Source organism: Phocoena sinus, chromosome 8 (assembly GCF_008692025.1).
Source record: "Phocoena sinus isolate mPhoSin1 chromosome 8, mPhoSin1.pri, whole genome shotgun sequence".
NCBI classification, from domain to species: Eukaryota; Metazoa; Chordata; class Mammalia; order Artiodactyla; family Phocoenidae; genus Phocoena; species Phocoena sinus.
Genome location: NC_045770.1, coordinates 72,802,930 through 72,816,348, shown reverse-complemented (window position 1 = coordinate 72,816,348; position 13,419 = coordinate 72,802,930). Strand labels below are relative to the sequence as shown.

At 41.5% G+C, this 13,419-nt stretch overlaps 1 protein-coding gene across 3 annotated transcripts in view; it reads right to left on the bottom strand.

Moving 5' to 3' along the window:
* ZDHHC13 (zinc finger DHHC-type palmitoyltransferase 13) overlaps positions 1–11,099 on the bottom strand; it is a 48,596-nt gene extending 37,497 nt beyond the window's left edge. The window contains exon 1 of one of the 3 annotated variants that reach the window (XM_032640899.1): positions 11,004–11,099. In XM_032640899.1, the coding sequence (XP_032496790.1) occupies positions 11,004–11,030 (27 nt within the window). In that variant the 5' untranslated portion in view covers positions 11,031–11,099. Of the gene's footprint in view, positions 1–9,615; positions 9,744–11,003 lie in introns of those variants that run through there. The other 2 variants (XM_032640900.1, XM_032640898.1) reach the window with 2 other exon arrangements.
* Positions 11,100–13,419: the final 2,320 nt, after the last annotated feature.

Genomic DNA, 13,419 nt, shown 5'->3' with positions numbered 1-13,419 from the left:
GAACCTAATGAAACAAGCTTTTGCATAGCAAAGGAAACCATAAACAAGACCAAAAGACAACCCTCAGAATGGGAGAAAATATCTGCAAACAAAGGAACTGACAAAGGATTAATCTCCAAAATATACAAGCAGCTCATGCAGCTCAATATCAAAAAAACAAAAAAACCGAATCCAAAAATGGGCAGAAGACCTAAATAGACATTTCTCCAAAGAAGACATACAGATTGCCAACAAACACATGAAAGGATGCTCAACATCACAAATCATTAGAGAAATGCAAATCAAAACCACTATGAGGTATCACCTCACACTGGTCAGAATGGCCATCATCAAAAAATCTACACACAATAAATGCTGAAGAGGGTGTGGAGCAAAGGGAACCCTCTTGCACTGTTGGTGGAAATGTAAATTGTCCTCCCTATGGAGAACAATATGGAGTTTCCTTAAAAAACTAAAAGTAGAACTACCATACGACCCAGCAATCCCACTACTGGGCATATACTCTGAGAAAACCATAATTCAAAAAGAGTCACATACCACAATGTTCACTGCAGCTCTATTTACAATAGCCAGGACATGGAAGCAGCCTATGTGTCCATCGACAGATGAATGGATAAAGAAGATATGGCACATATATACAATGGAATATTACTCAGCCATAAAAAGAAATGAAATTGAGTTACTTGTAGTGAGGCAGATGGACCTAGCATGTCACACAGAGTGAAGTAAGTCAGAAAGAGAAAAATAAATACTGTATGCTAATGTATATATATGGAATCTAAAAAAAAAAAAGGTTCTGATGAACCTAGGGGCAGGACAGGAATAAAGACGCAGACGTAGAGAATGGACTTGAGGACACGGGGGGGGGGGGAAGGGAAGCTAGGACGAAGTGAAAGAGTAGCACTGACATATATACACTGCCAAATGTAAAATAGATAGCTAGTGGGAAGCAGCTGCATCACACAGGGAGATCAGCTCTGTGCTTTGTGACTACCTAGAGGGGTGGGATAGGGAGGGTGGGAGGGAGATGCAAGAGCAAAGGGATATGGGGATAAATGTATAAATATAGCTGATTCACTTTGTTATACAGCAGAAACTAACACAACATTGTAAAGCAATTATACTCCAATAAAGATGTTTTAAAAAAATCAATAACCAAACGATATGTGGAATATTCTCAAATATTTGGAAACAAAACAACACTTTTCTAAATACAGTGAATTTTTAGCTTTAAATGCTTATAACAGGAAAAAAGAAGAAACTAAAATAAATGATCTAAGCTTTCATCTTAAGGATCTAGAGAAAAAAAAATTAAATTCTAAGTAGACAGAATGAAGGAAACAATAAAGATAGGGAAATCCATGAAATATAAAAAAGAAAAAAATGCAGAAAATCACTGAAACCAAAAGCTGGTTCTTTGGAAAGAATAAATCAATAAAATTGATAAAGCTCTAGTCAGACCGATCAAGAAAAAAGATGTCAATGACAAATAGCAAGTTTAAAAAAGGGGACATCATTATAAGATTCTGCAAATATTAAAAGGGTAATAAGGGGCTTCTGTGAACATCTTTATGCCACTAAATTCAACAACCTAGGTGAAATGCATAAAATATCTCGAAAGACACAAGTTATCAAAATGGACTTAAAAAGAAATGAGTAGCACTCTATCTATTAAAGAAATTGAGTTCATAATTTTAAAACTTCCCATTAAACAAAACAAAACAACTCCAGGCCCACATGACTTTTAACTGGCATAGTCTATGAAAACACTCAAGGAAGAAATGATACCAACTCCTTCAGAATACAGAGGGACTGCTTCCCAGCTCATTTTAGGAGGCAGCATTATCCTGATACTAAAACCAACAGACATAAGCAGTAAAGAAAACTATAGACTCAATATCCTTCATGAACACAGATGAAAAGATTCTAAATGAAATATTAACAAAACTGTATTCAGTAATATATAAAAAGGATAATATACATTACAACCAAGCTTAAACATTTCAAAAGAAATCAGTGCAATTCACCATATTAACAAAATAAATATACTCATTTCAGTAGAATAAGTATTTGACAGAATTCAACACCCATGCATAATAAAAACGCTTAGCACACTAGGGAAAGAGGGGAACTTCCTCAACCTAATCAGGAGCATTTTAAAAAAATCTACAGCTACCATACAGTCAATGGTAAAAGACTGAATGCTTGAACTCTAAAGACTGAAACAAAGCAAGGATGCCCACTATCACCACTTCTAATCAACAATGTACTGAAGACCTAGACACAATAATAGAGTAAGGGAAAGAAAAGTGCATACAGATTAGGAAAGAAGCAAATCCACCTTCATTTGCAGACAGCATGATCCTGTACACAGAAAATCCTCAGGAATCTTTTTTAAAATTTACAATAGCATCAAAAATATAAAACACTTAAGATTTTATACTGTGTCCAGCATTTTTAGTTGCATTTAAGGTGGAGGTTCACATCAAATATCTAGCAAATCATTCCTAGAGATCAAAACTGGCTTACTATTTTATAATCCCATCTTGTTCTTTACCATAAAGTTGTTACCTGGCTTTTATCCCCCTTATTCACCACAACTGTCTCTCTGACCAACTTTTCATTGTTTAAAAAAATTCTCAAAGGATGAATACATATTAAAAATAGAAAATTGAAGATACTTGAAATGATGTGCCTACATCAATTCTCCAGGAATTCCAAAAAAGATTTAACAAATAGTAGTTTTACTGAAGTAAGTCCATAACCCCTCAACAGGTTACTCTGAAGGAGCAAATCCTTTTGTTCTAAGTTACCTTACAGTTAAATTGACTTTTTGGTATATAGTTCTGTAAATTGTAACCACTACCGCAATCAGGATCCAGAACAGTTCCAACACCTCAAAAAACTCCCTCAGGATATTCCTTTTTAGCCACACCCTCTCCCTACCTCAACTCCTGGCAACCACAGACATGTCCTTCATCACTAGTTTTACCTTTCCCAGAATGTCATACAATGGAATTAGACAGAACATAATCTAAGACTGGCTTCTTTCACTCAGCGTAATGCTATATGTTATTAATAGTTCCTTCCTTGCTATAAAGTATTCCATTATATGAATGTATCACCGTTTATCCATTCAAACCACTCACGTGGGTTGTTTCCAGCTTTTGGCAATTATAAATGGAGCTGTATAAACATTCATTTTGTGTGAACATATGTTCTTGCTTCTCTAAGAGTGAGACTGCTTGGCCCTCTGGTAAGTAGATGTTAAGTTTATAAGAAATGGCCAAACTGTTTTCCAGAGTAGCTGTACCACTCTGCATTGCCATTAGCAACGTATGAGAGCTCCAATTGCTCTGCATCCTCTCTGGCACTTGATACTGTCAGTATAATAGATGTGTAGTAGTGTCTCATCATGGTCTCAATTTGCATATCCCTAATGGCTAATGGGGCTGAGTGTCATTTCATGTGCTATCTGCTATCTGTATATCTTCTTTGGTGAATTGTCTAAGTCTTTTTACCCATTTTTAATTGGGCTATTTATTTTCTTACTGCTAAGTTTTGAGAGTTCCTTGTATCACACATGCTAGACATAAGTCCTTTGTCAGATATGTGATTTGTAAATATGTTCTCCCAGTCTGTAGCTTACCTTCCCATTTCTTACATCTCTTTCATAGAACAAAAATTTTTAATTTTGATACAGTATAATGTATCAATTTTTTTCTTTTATGGATCATGCTTCAGGTGTCACCTCTAAGAACTGTCTTGGGACTACAACTCCTCTGTTCAGAGAGGAAGTCCTCCTGCCTCAGAGTTTCAGTGCCTGTGCTGCCAGGTGTCAGCTTTCCTGCTCCCTGAACCTGAACTAGAGGGCTTTTCCAGAAGTGCTCTCTCTCTGCAGGGATGCTCACTTCCAGGGTTCAAGTCCAGGGAGAAGGCGGTGGAAGAGAGGAGGGGACCCAGATGGGAAAAACGTAAATTAGTTCCTGGTTCAGTGGTTTTTTGAATTCTGGTTTTTTCCCCCCACCCTACCCACTAAAATTTTCTTTTGGGAATCCTTAAATAGCTTTCTATCTAGTGCATTCAGTGGGACAGACAGGGTAGAGTGTGCTTTACTCCATCTTACCCAGAGCTAGAACCACAAATGCTTTTTTGAATACATAAGTTCCGATTTATCTGGTAAATTCAACCTCACTGCATGACACTCTTATTTTACACACACAAACACACAGCTAAATAATAAACATATAGGTAGTTAGATTAAAACATAAATAAGAACATTACTTTTCACCATATCACAGTAACTATAATTACATCTAAATGGAAGAAGACAAGGGGTCAAGGAAAGAGCTGAATATACTATACTCAGAATTTCTCCAGCGTCAATAAACAGCAGATTTAGCTAAAACTGACAGAGAAATCAGTCTGCTTTTCATATAAAACTTAGACTTTTTAAATTACAAAATTTTTAAACTTTCAGTTTAAAACACCAGCAGGGCTTCCCTGATGGCGCAGTGGTTGAGCGTCCACCTGCCGATGCAGGGGACACGGGTTCGTGCCCCAGTCCGGGAAGATCCCACATGCCGCAAAGCGGCTGGGCCCGTGAGCCATGGCCGCTGAGCCTGCGCGTCCGGAGCCTGTGCTCCGCAACGGGAGAGGCCACAACAGTGAGAGGCCCGCACCGCAAAAAAAAAAAAAGATAAAATAAAATACGGCATTGTTTCTCATCATCAAAAAAAAAAAAAAAAATTAAAAACAAAACAAAACAAAACAAAAAAAAACACCAGCAATACCAAAGTGAATAAAGAGTTGATAATCTGGACTCTTTCCCTTCCAATCTTGTACCAACAGAGATACTATTGTTAACAGTTTGGTGTATCCTTCCTCACTATGTGTATATACTTTAACATATATAACATTATACAGGATACATAGGTTTTTATCATTTTCTTCTTATAGTTAACAAAATTTATCCCCAAACATGGGATCCAATTATATAATTATTCATCAACTTGCCTGTCTCACCTAACAATATATCATGTACAGTGCTGTAGGTCAGTAACAAGTAATAGCTGAATACTATTCCACTGTATAGATCTAGCATAATTTATTCAATCATTTCCCTATTGTTAGACATGCAGGTTGATTTCAGCATTCACTCTCTAAACAACCCTATAATTAACATCCTGTACATTCTATAACACCAATTCCCCAACACAGGACTACTGGGTCAAAAAATATGTGTATTTTAAACATAAACAGATACTGACCTTCCCTAATTCACACTCCCAACAGGCAAGTATGTCAGTGTTCTTTTTCCCTACAAACCTCCTAAGTGAATATTATCAATCTTTTTACAATCTTGCCAATCTGATGGCTAAAAAAATGGCATCTTGCTTTACATTTGCATGCCCCTAGTTGCTAATGAATCTGAGTTTGATTGTTCTTTATTGGCTCTCATACTTTCTCTTTTGTGGGTTGCCTTTTCATAGTCTACTGTTTTTCTAGTGGATTGTCTATCAGTTTCCATTTATATATTAGGAAGATCAAGACTTTGTTTATATACAGACTTTTCATCACAAATAAATGTCACATATTATACAGATACAAATTTATTGCTTCTCATTATGCCTTAAGGCATGAAGGACATCAGCTTCACTTTTCATGCAGAAAGTTGAGGTGGATTACACATTTCAATGTAAAGAGCATTTATTTATTAAAAGCATTTATTTATTCAGCAATTAATTACTGTGTATTTATGATGTGCAAAGCATTATGCTAGGAAAACAGAAGATGTGGGTACATATCCTCCAGGAGTTTAAGTCTAATTGGGCAGCTAAGTCAGAGACAAAGAGCGATAAAGTGATAATGGAAGCAGTATGTGATTAAATGGCAAAAATGGGTGACAAAGACGAGAGAACAAGAGGTACTTTCTGTTCACGTCATCATTTTTTGTCCAAATCCAGATCAGAGTAAAACCTAAAAATGATTATATAAACTCAAAGCCTGTTTTCAAAGTCAATGGTCTCCAAAGTGAGGCAAGTGCACTCGAGGCCAAACACGCAGTGACCCATTAGGTAACGGAAGAAAATGTTAAAGCTGTTATAATGACTTTTCCTTTTTTTAAAAAAAAAAGAGGACGGGAATGCACAAAAATTTATACATTTGGCTTCTTTAAGATTTATGAATTCTGGGGGCTTCCCTGGTGGCGCAGTGGTTAAGAATCCGCCTGCCAACGCAGGGGACACCGGTTAGAGTCCTGCTCCGGGAAGATCCCACATGCCGTGGAGCAACTAAGCCCTCGCACCACAACTACTGGGCCTGCGCTCTAGAGCCCGCGAGCCACAACTGCCGAGCCCACGTGCCACAACTACTGAAGCCCACATGCCTAGAGCCCGAGCTCCGCAACAACAGAAGCCACCGCAATGAGAAGCCCACACACCGCAACAAAGAGTACCCCCTGCTCGCCACAACTAGAGAAAAGACCACGCAGCAACAAAGACCCAACAGAGCCAAAAATAAATAAATAAATGAATTTATTAAAAAAAAAAAAGATTTCTGAATTCGTAGCCCTGGCAGCCTCACTTAATCTGTATATCAAATAGGTCACTCCTCATGGTCTGTTTACAAGGTAACTTGGGGACAGAGTAAAAGTCCACACCCAGAGGGGTTACAGTGGGACCTTCAACATTTTGCAGTATACATCAGGCTAAGTAATTTTCAAGGTATAGTATCTCATTTTAACTACTTACTAATTTTAAAGTTACCCCTCCCAAAATGAGCAAGTGGCTTAAACTGATTCCTACTACAAAGAAGCCACGAACTGAAATAATAACAATAGTAAAAGTACAAGCAAACAAGAAAATGGCAGAGCTGACACTTCTCATAGCAGGTGCTCTTTACTGGCCACATAAAGTAGAAACAAAGACAATCTAAGCTGATCTAACAAAAAGCCAGCCTCCCTCCAAAAAAAATTACAAATTATCAAGAAGGCTGATTTGAAGCAGACTTACATTTACTATCTTTAATTCAAAACCTTACCATGAGTATATACTGAGCTATTCACTCATGAATACAATTTAGAAACACATTGTCCAATCCTACAATAACATGCCCCATGACAATATGAATTTAGAGACTGGCTCCTTTCCCCAGCCCCCAGGTACATCAAACAGAGGGGAGCTGAACTTTTTAAGTCCCAGCCAACCACATGACACGGAATCATCCCCATTAACACATAAGTTAGAGTGATCAATGGCCAATCATGGACGACAAACTGCAGTCAGTGGTACCTGGATGATGTGGACTGCACAGCTGGCGGCCTGAACTCCCAGCCAGCTTGCAGGGCACGTGCCACTCATCATTCCCTTAATCTCACAATACATGACGTTTTACAAAAATGAACATTTCAAATCCTACTTGTCACACTGTGGTTTTACTCTAGGGGTGCAAGCTCAAAACTGCTTTACTGATAGGAGTACATGATCAAAAAAGCTTAGCGGCCACAGCTCTAAGCTATGTCCTTTGCTCTAGATATCACTCCCTCCCAGGATTCTGCCATAAGAGCTACAGGTGAGAAAGGAGATGACCTGCTTTGGGGGAGGTTACCTTCAGAGACAGTCGCATAAAAATCTTTAAGGAAAACCACCATACATTCCCATCACAAAGATTAAAGCAAAGTTTGTCATGATACTATATCCTTCTTAGAAATTACTCTCTGGTTATCAAGAAATTGTTTTTCTAAGTACTCTCTAGTTGTTGCATTTTACCATGGTGAAAGGTAAACTCCTTGAGAACAAGGCCCAAGTCTCAGATTTCAAGCGGCTGTATGATGGTGGCTAATCATCTACCCGATTTTTGGCTTCAGTTTCTACATTTGTAAAATGAAAGGAGCACGTCAATATAGCTATACAGTTCTTTCCAAATCCATGTTGTATGGTTCTAAGAGGAGCTGTTACAGTAGCCATTATTGACATGTGTACTGGTAAAGGCATCACCGCATAAACAAACACCCTTTGTGGCAGTGGAAGCGTAACTGATGTATGGCTGCCTACAATGTTAAGGTAACAGAATAGACCAAGCAAATTCTTAAGACACCAGCAAACTCATAAGAGTTTTATTAGTGATTGCTTCACTAATAAAATACCACAGAAGTGATGCTCTGCCAGTTTGCAGGTTCAGGCCTCAGAAACTGGCAGCTTCCTCTTTCTGTCTCTTGAAATGCTCACTCCTGGAACCCAGCTACCATGCTGTCCAGAGGCCCAGGCCACATGTAGGTGTCCCTGCTCAAAGTCAGCATCAACCACCAGACATGTGAGTGAGGGAACCATCAGATGTTACCAGCCCCAGCTAGCAAGTCATCCCAGGTGACAAGTCTTTCCAGCAGAGGCTCCGGACATGGTGGAGCAGAAACAAACTATCCCTGCTTTGCCCTGGCCAAAGTCCTGACGCACAGTCCGTAAGCATGACAATGGCTGGTTTACACCACTATGATTTGGGATGGTTTGTTACACAGCAATAGATGACTGGAACATACTTAAGATATAAGAGATATTTCTCACGTGGAAATATCTTAAATCCAATTATATTTTCTAAATAGTAAATAAGTACTGTTAAAGTTAATTAATTTAAGAGAAAACCAAGATCTAGAAAACCATATTTAAACTCTGATGAGGGTCAAAATCCTGACAGATTATCAAATAAAACAAAGAGAGAAACAGAGATCTGACAGATAGCCATTAAAATTTCTCATGGTATTAACAGAAGCATTCTGTATTAACAGAGCTAAGTATCCAAGCTCATTCACTGGACAATTATTTACAGAGTATGTTAATGGTATTAAATGCCGAGAAGAAATATAAAGGAAGGAAGGAGGTTAAGGAATGTTGCTGGTAGTGGTGGTGATGGGGAAGGCCTACCACATTGAGGTGACGATTGTGTCAAGACCTTACAAAGGTGGGGGGGGTAAGCCATGTGGTTATATGAAGAAAGAGTTCTCCAGATAGAGGGAATACTAAGTGCAAAGGCCTTGGGGCCAGCATAGCTGTGGTTGATTGAGCAAGCAAGAAAGTAGTAAAAAATGAGGTCAGAGAGGAAACTGGGGGCCAGACAGTTCTGGCAAAAACCTATCAGCTGGAATCAGGGGAACCAAATTCAACCAGAGCAGGAATGTTTTTATCTGTTTTGTTCACTGATTTATCTCCAGCACCTGTAACAGTGCTTAACACCTGGTAGAACGAATGAAGTCTTGGCTCTCTCAGCAGCTATTTGACTTTTAACAACTGACTCCAAGTTTTTTTTTTTTTTTATGGCCACATCACACAGCTTGCAGGATCTTAGTTCCCCGACCAGGGATTGAACCCGGGCCACAGCAGTGAAAGCACTGAGTCCTAACCACTGGACCACCAGGGATCTCCATGACTCCAGTTTTTTGAACCCCAATTCTTATCTCTAAAACTGGAATAATAACCCCTCCCCACCTCACAGGGTCACAGCGAGGAATAACAATAGGGAAGTATTTTGCAAACTGTAGAGCATCTTATATAGGTAAAATCTTTTGCTATTATTGAAAAAGTTAATACCAATAATTATTAACAACAACAATGATCTCTCTACCTTGGCCCATTGAATTTCAACCCCTGAATCATTCTCTCCCTCCATCTGGCAGGGAATTCGGGCAGGGCAATCTTCCCTGCAGAACAAGGTAACGAACTTCAAGCACTTGAAGGCTTTTGTAAATGAGTGGCAGTAATTAAGGTATGATCATTACTGCTACCAACATTTCCCTGAAACTCTGAGGGGAAAAAAACAAACAACAAATGAGACATAGTTTCCATGTGAAGATTCTACACCCTTTTGTAATATATGGTCTGCTTGCAAACCTTTTTTATTCTATCAAAATGCAAGAACACCCGACAGCTTCCCCACCTGTCTTGTTCCTCACTTAAACCTACATCAGATTGCTGAAAGCAGGAAGGGAAAGGGGGACTGTGAGGGAACACTCAACATGCAAAAGACTTTTTTTAGAGGCCAACTAACCCAATCATCTCAAACTGCTTGAATCCCACTAGGGACAGAAAATCTACTACCTAATTCACCCCAGCTGCTGGAGAGAGCTTCGGTTTTCTCATCTGTAAATGGGGATGATATCACCTTCTTAAGGATGGTTCAATTCTGGAATTAAATAATGCATATAAAAGCACTTGGCATATGCTAAGAACTCACTAAACATTGGCTGAATCTGAATATTTTTCATGTATTCAACAAAAATTAAGTAAACAGCTATAATATGCCAGTCGGGACCATAAGCAAAAAGGACAAAAATCTAGTTTTCTTGGAGCTAACATATATCTCCTGTAACTTTCCCCACTGGCCCCTTCTGTTTTCTGAAACTACATCTGGCTTCTAGTACGACCTGCTCCACAGAACAGAGTCCTTTGGGATTTTGCAGATAGCTATCACGTACCTCCCTTTCCTGCCCCCGCCCCCCGCCCCCCGCCTTTCTCCAGCCTAAACAAACAGCCTCAAATCTTTCAAAGAGTAAGCAAGGATGTGGGAACGAGAGCTAAAACAGGGCTGGGAGGAGCGAAGGCGGGTTCCCAGACGCCCCGGCCGAAAAAGAAATGATTAGAACCTCATAGACTCCAGGCCAATGTCAAAACGGGCTGGTCCAACTCAGGTGTGTCACCTGACACCTCTCCCAGGAACGCCACCCTCCCCTCCCAGGGCCCGCATGGGTCCCTGCCGGGCACGGGGCGCCCCGGACCGCAGGTGGATGGAGGGCCGGTATGGCACTCATCCCTGTCCTTGCCTTTTCTTCCCGGTCGCCTCGGAGAGAATTCCCTGCATCATTCTCGGTGTTTCCAGGCTTCCTCCTCCCCGGACCCGGCCCCTCTGCCCCCGGAGGCCCCTCTGGGAGCTACCTAACACCCATGCCCTCCCTCTCTCCACAGCCGCGGCCGCCCTCCGAGCCCCCGGGACAGCCTGCGCCCAACCGCACTCACCTGCGAGCCCAGTCCCGGCCCCTCCATCTCCCCAGTGGCGGCGGCGACTCGCCAAAGTGGCGGCAGCTGCCCGCTGACCAGCCAGTCTGGAGCCGCCTCCACTCTCACTTCCTGCTCGTGGCCCCGCCTCCACCGCGGCTGCCGCTCGAGCCCTGAGCCGTCAATCGGCATCGAGAGAGCCAATCCCTGCCTTCTCCTCGGCTGGGGGCGGGACTTTCGCGCCCCCAGGAAAGCTAGCTGGGCGTAGCCAGTCGGAGGCTCAGTCCCCGAGCCACCCACGCCGGGTGGTAACAGTCGCTGGCCGAGACTGTGCACTGCTCGCCCAGGTAGGTGTCCACCGGTCCGCATGCTTCATCCTGCCCCTCGTACAGGTCCAGGATCGGGCTGTTATTCCAACATCAACCACCATCTACCGAGTGCAAATCCGGACTTGGCTGCGTAATAGCTAGATGGCCTTGTGAAAGTCTCTTACTTTACCTCCATTTTCCTCATCTGTGAAATGGTGAAAATAAGGGTACCTACTTCACAGAATTGTCAGAAGGATTAAATGAGAAAAAGCATGTAAAGCCTCTTAGCCAATGTTTGACGTAAGAAGGAATCAATAAATGTTAACTATTAAAACATTTGCCACTGTCTGTTCCTGTGATCTTGGGCAAGTCCCTTTCACCATCTGGGGTTCTGTTTCCTCACACAAACCAGAAAATATATGAGTTCCACCGCTCAGACTAGAGGAGGATTGGGCAAGAGCCCCCCATCTGCACTCTCCATGCCGTTTTTTGGGCTGCCCTGAAAAAGGTGGCATCTAAGCTCTGTTCAGCTTGAAGGACAGCTATGAAGCTAGGAGAAAGCTTGGTTCCTGCCCTTGGGGAGTCCAGTGGGCCAATGGGGCTCTCCTACCTCAGCCCCCAGAAAATACTGGAGCTTTTTCTAGCCCACCATTTAATACAGTCTTTGCACTTATTCCTTAATGTATCTGTTGCCAAAGCAAACCTTTGGAAGTTAAATTGGAAAAGAATTGAAAACATTATGACTCCCTTATTCTATTAAAATAGTTCTAGATCATAAAATAAATGTCTAGAAATTGAACAAAGTGCTGGTTTTTCCTATGACGAATACTTCAGTACAATATAATTGTAAACTTCTATTGTTATTATTATAGTACCCCTGCCTATTGGGCACACCCAGCCCTGAGTTGCCCCAAAAGCCCTACGCCTTGAAGGGTGGGACCTTATTGTATCCACCTGTGAACTTCCAGTGCCTGGCACAGCACTGGGACATAAAAAAAATGCTACAGTTTTACTGAGTGGATGCACAGATGGATAGGTGTGTCATCAACTTCTATGATGGAAGGAAGGACAAACTGAGTGACAAATAGAAGTGCAAGCAACTTCCCTCAAGAGCCAGTAGAGCAAGCAATGAATTTGGACAGACAGGATGAGACACTGGGCAAGGCTTCACAGAGGAGAGCCTTTAGGTATGGTCATTTTGCTTAGCTAACAAGAGCTCTGTTTATTGATCACTTACTATGTATAGGCACCTGTGACAATGTTTTTGAATATATTATGTCTAATCCGTGAGATGGGTGTCATTTTCCCCATCTCCCAGAAGGAAAAACTGTGGTTCAGATGGATTTCATAAACCCCAAGTCACTCAGCTGGTAAGTGGTTGAGAAAGGATTCAAACCCAGGCCTCTTACTGCAAAGTGCTTTGGCTGAAGTGGTTTGGTTGTTTCACTTTTAAGGACTGAATTAGAAGATGTTTTTGTGGGGCGTCTCTGGTGGTGCAGTGGTTGAGAGTCCGCCTGCCGATGCAGGGGACGCGGGTTCGTGCCCCGGTCCGGGAGGATCCCACATGCCACGGAGCGGCTGGGCCCGTGAGCCATGGCCACCGAGCCTGCGCGTCCGGAGCCTGTGCTCCGCAACGGGAGAGGCCACAACAGTGAGAGGCCCGCGTACTGCAAAAAAAAAAAAAAAAAAAAGAAGATGTTTTTGCTTGAGGGAGGCTTGAAATCTGCTATTTCAATGTTTCCTCACTGATGTCCTAACATATAAGAAGATTCTGGAACAAATAAATCCTAATGCTCTACTCTTTAGCAAGGCTCCTGCTTCCCTCTGCTTGTTTTATGCTTCCAGTGAGCCACTTCAGATTGGGATGAGTATATCCATAATTTATGGCTATAGGAAAGCAAACCCAGTGAGGCCTCAAAGTGCCATCATTACCTCTCATCTTTGAAAATGCCTCTGGCTTGGCATGTAGACATAACACTGGAGAACAGCCAGATGGGTGAGGGCACGTTCCTGGAGCAGACTGCCTGGGCCAGAATCCCAGTACAAGCACTGAGTTGTCATATGCTCTTGGGCAAGTTGCTCAATCTCTTTGTGTTTCAGTTTCCTCATCTGTAAAAATGGGAAAATAG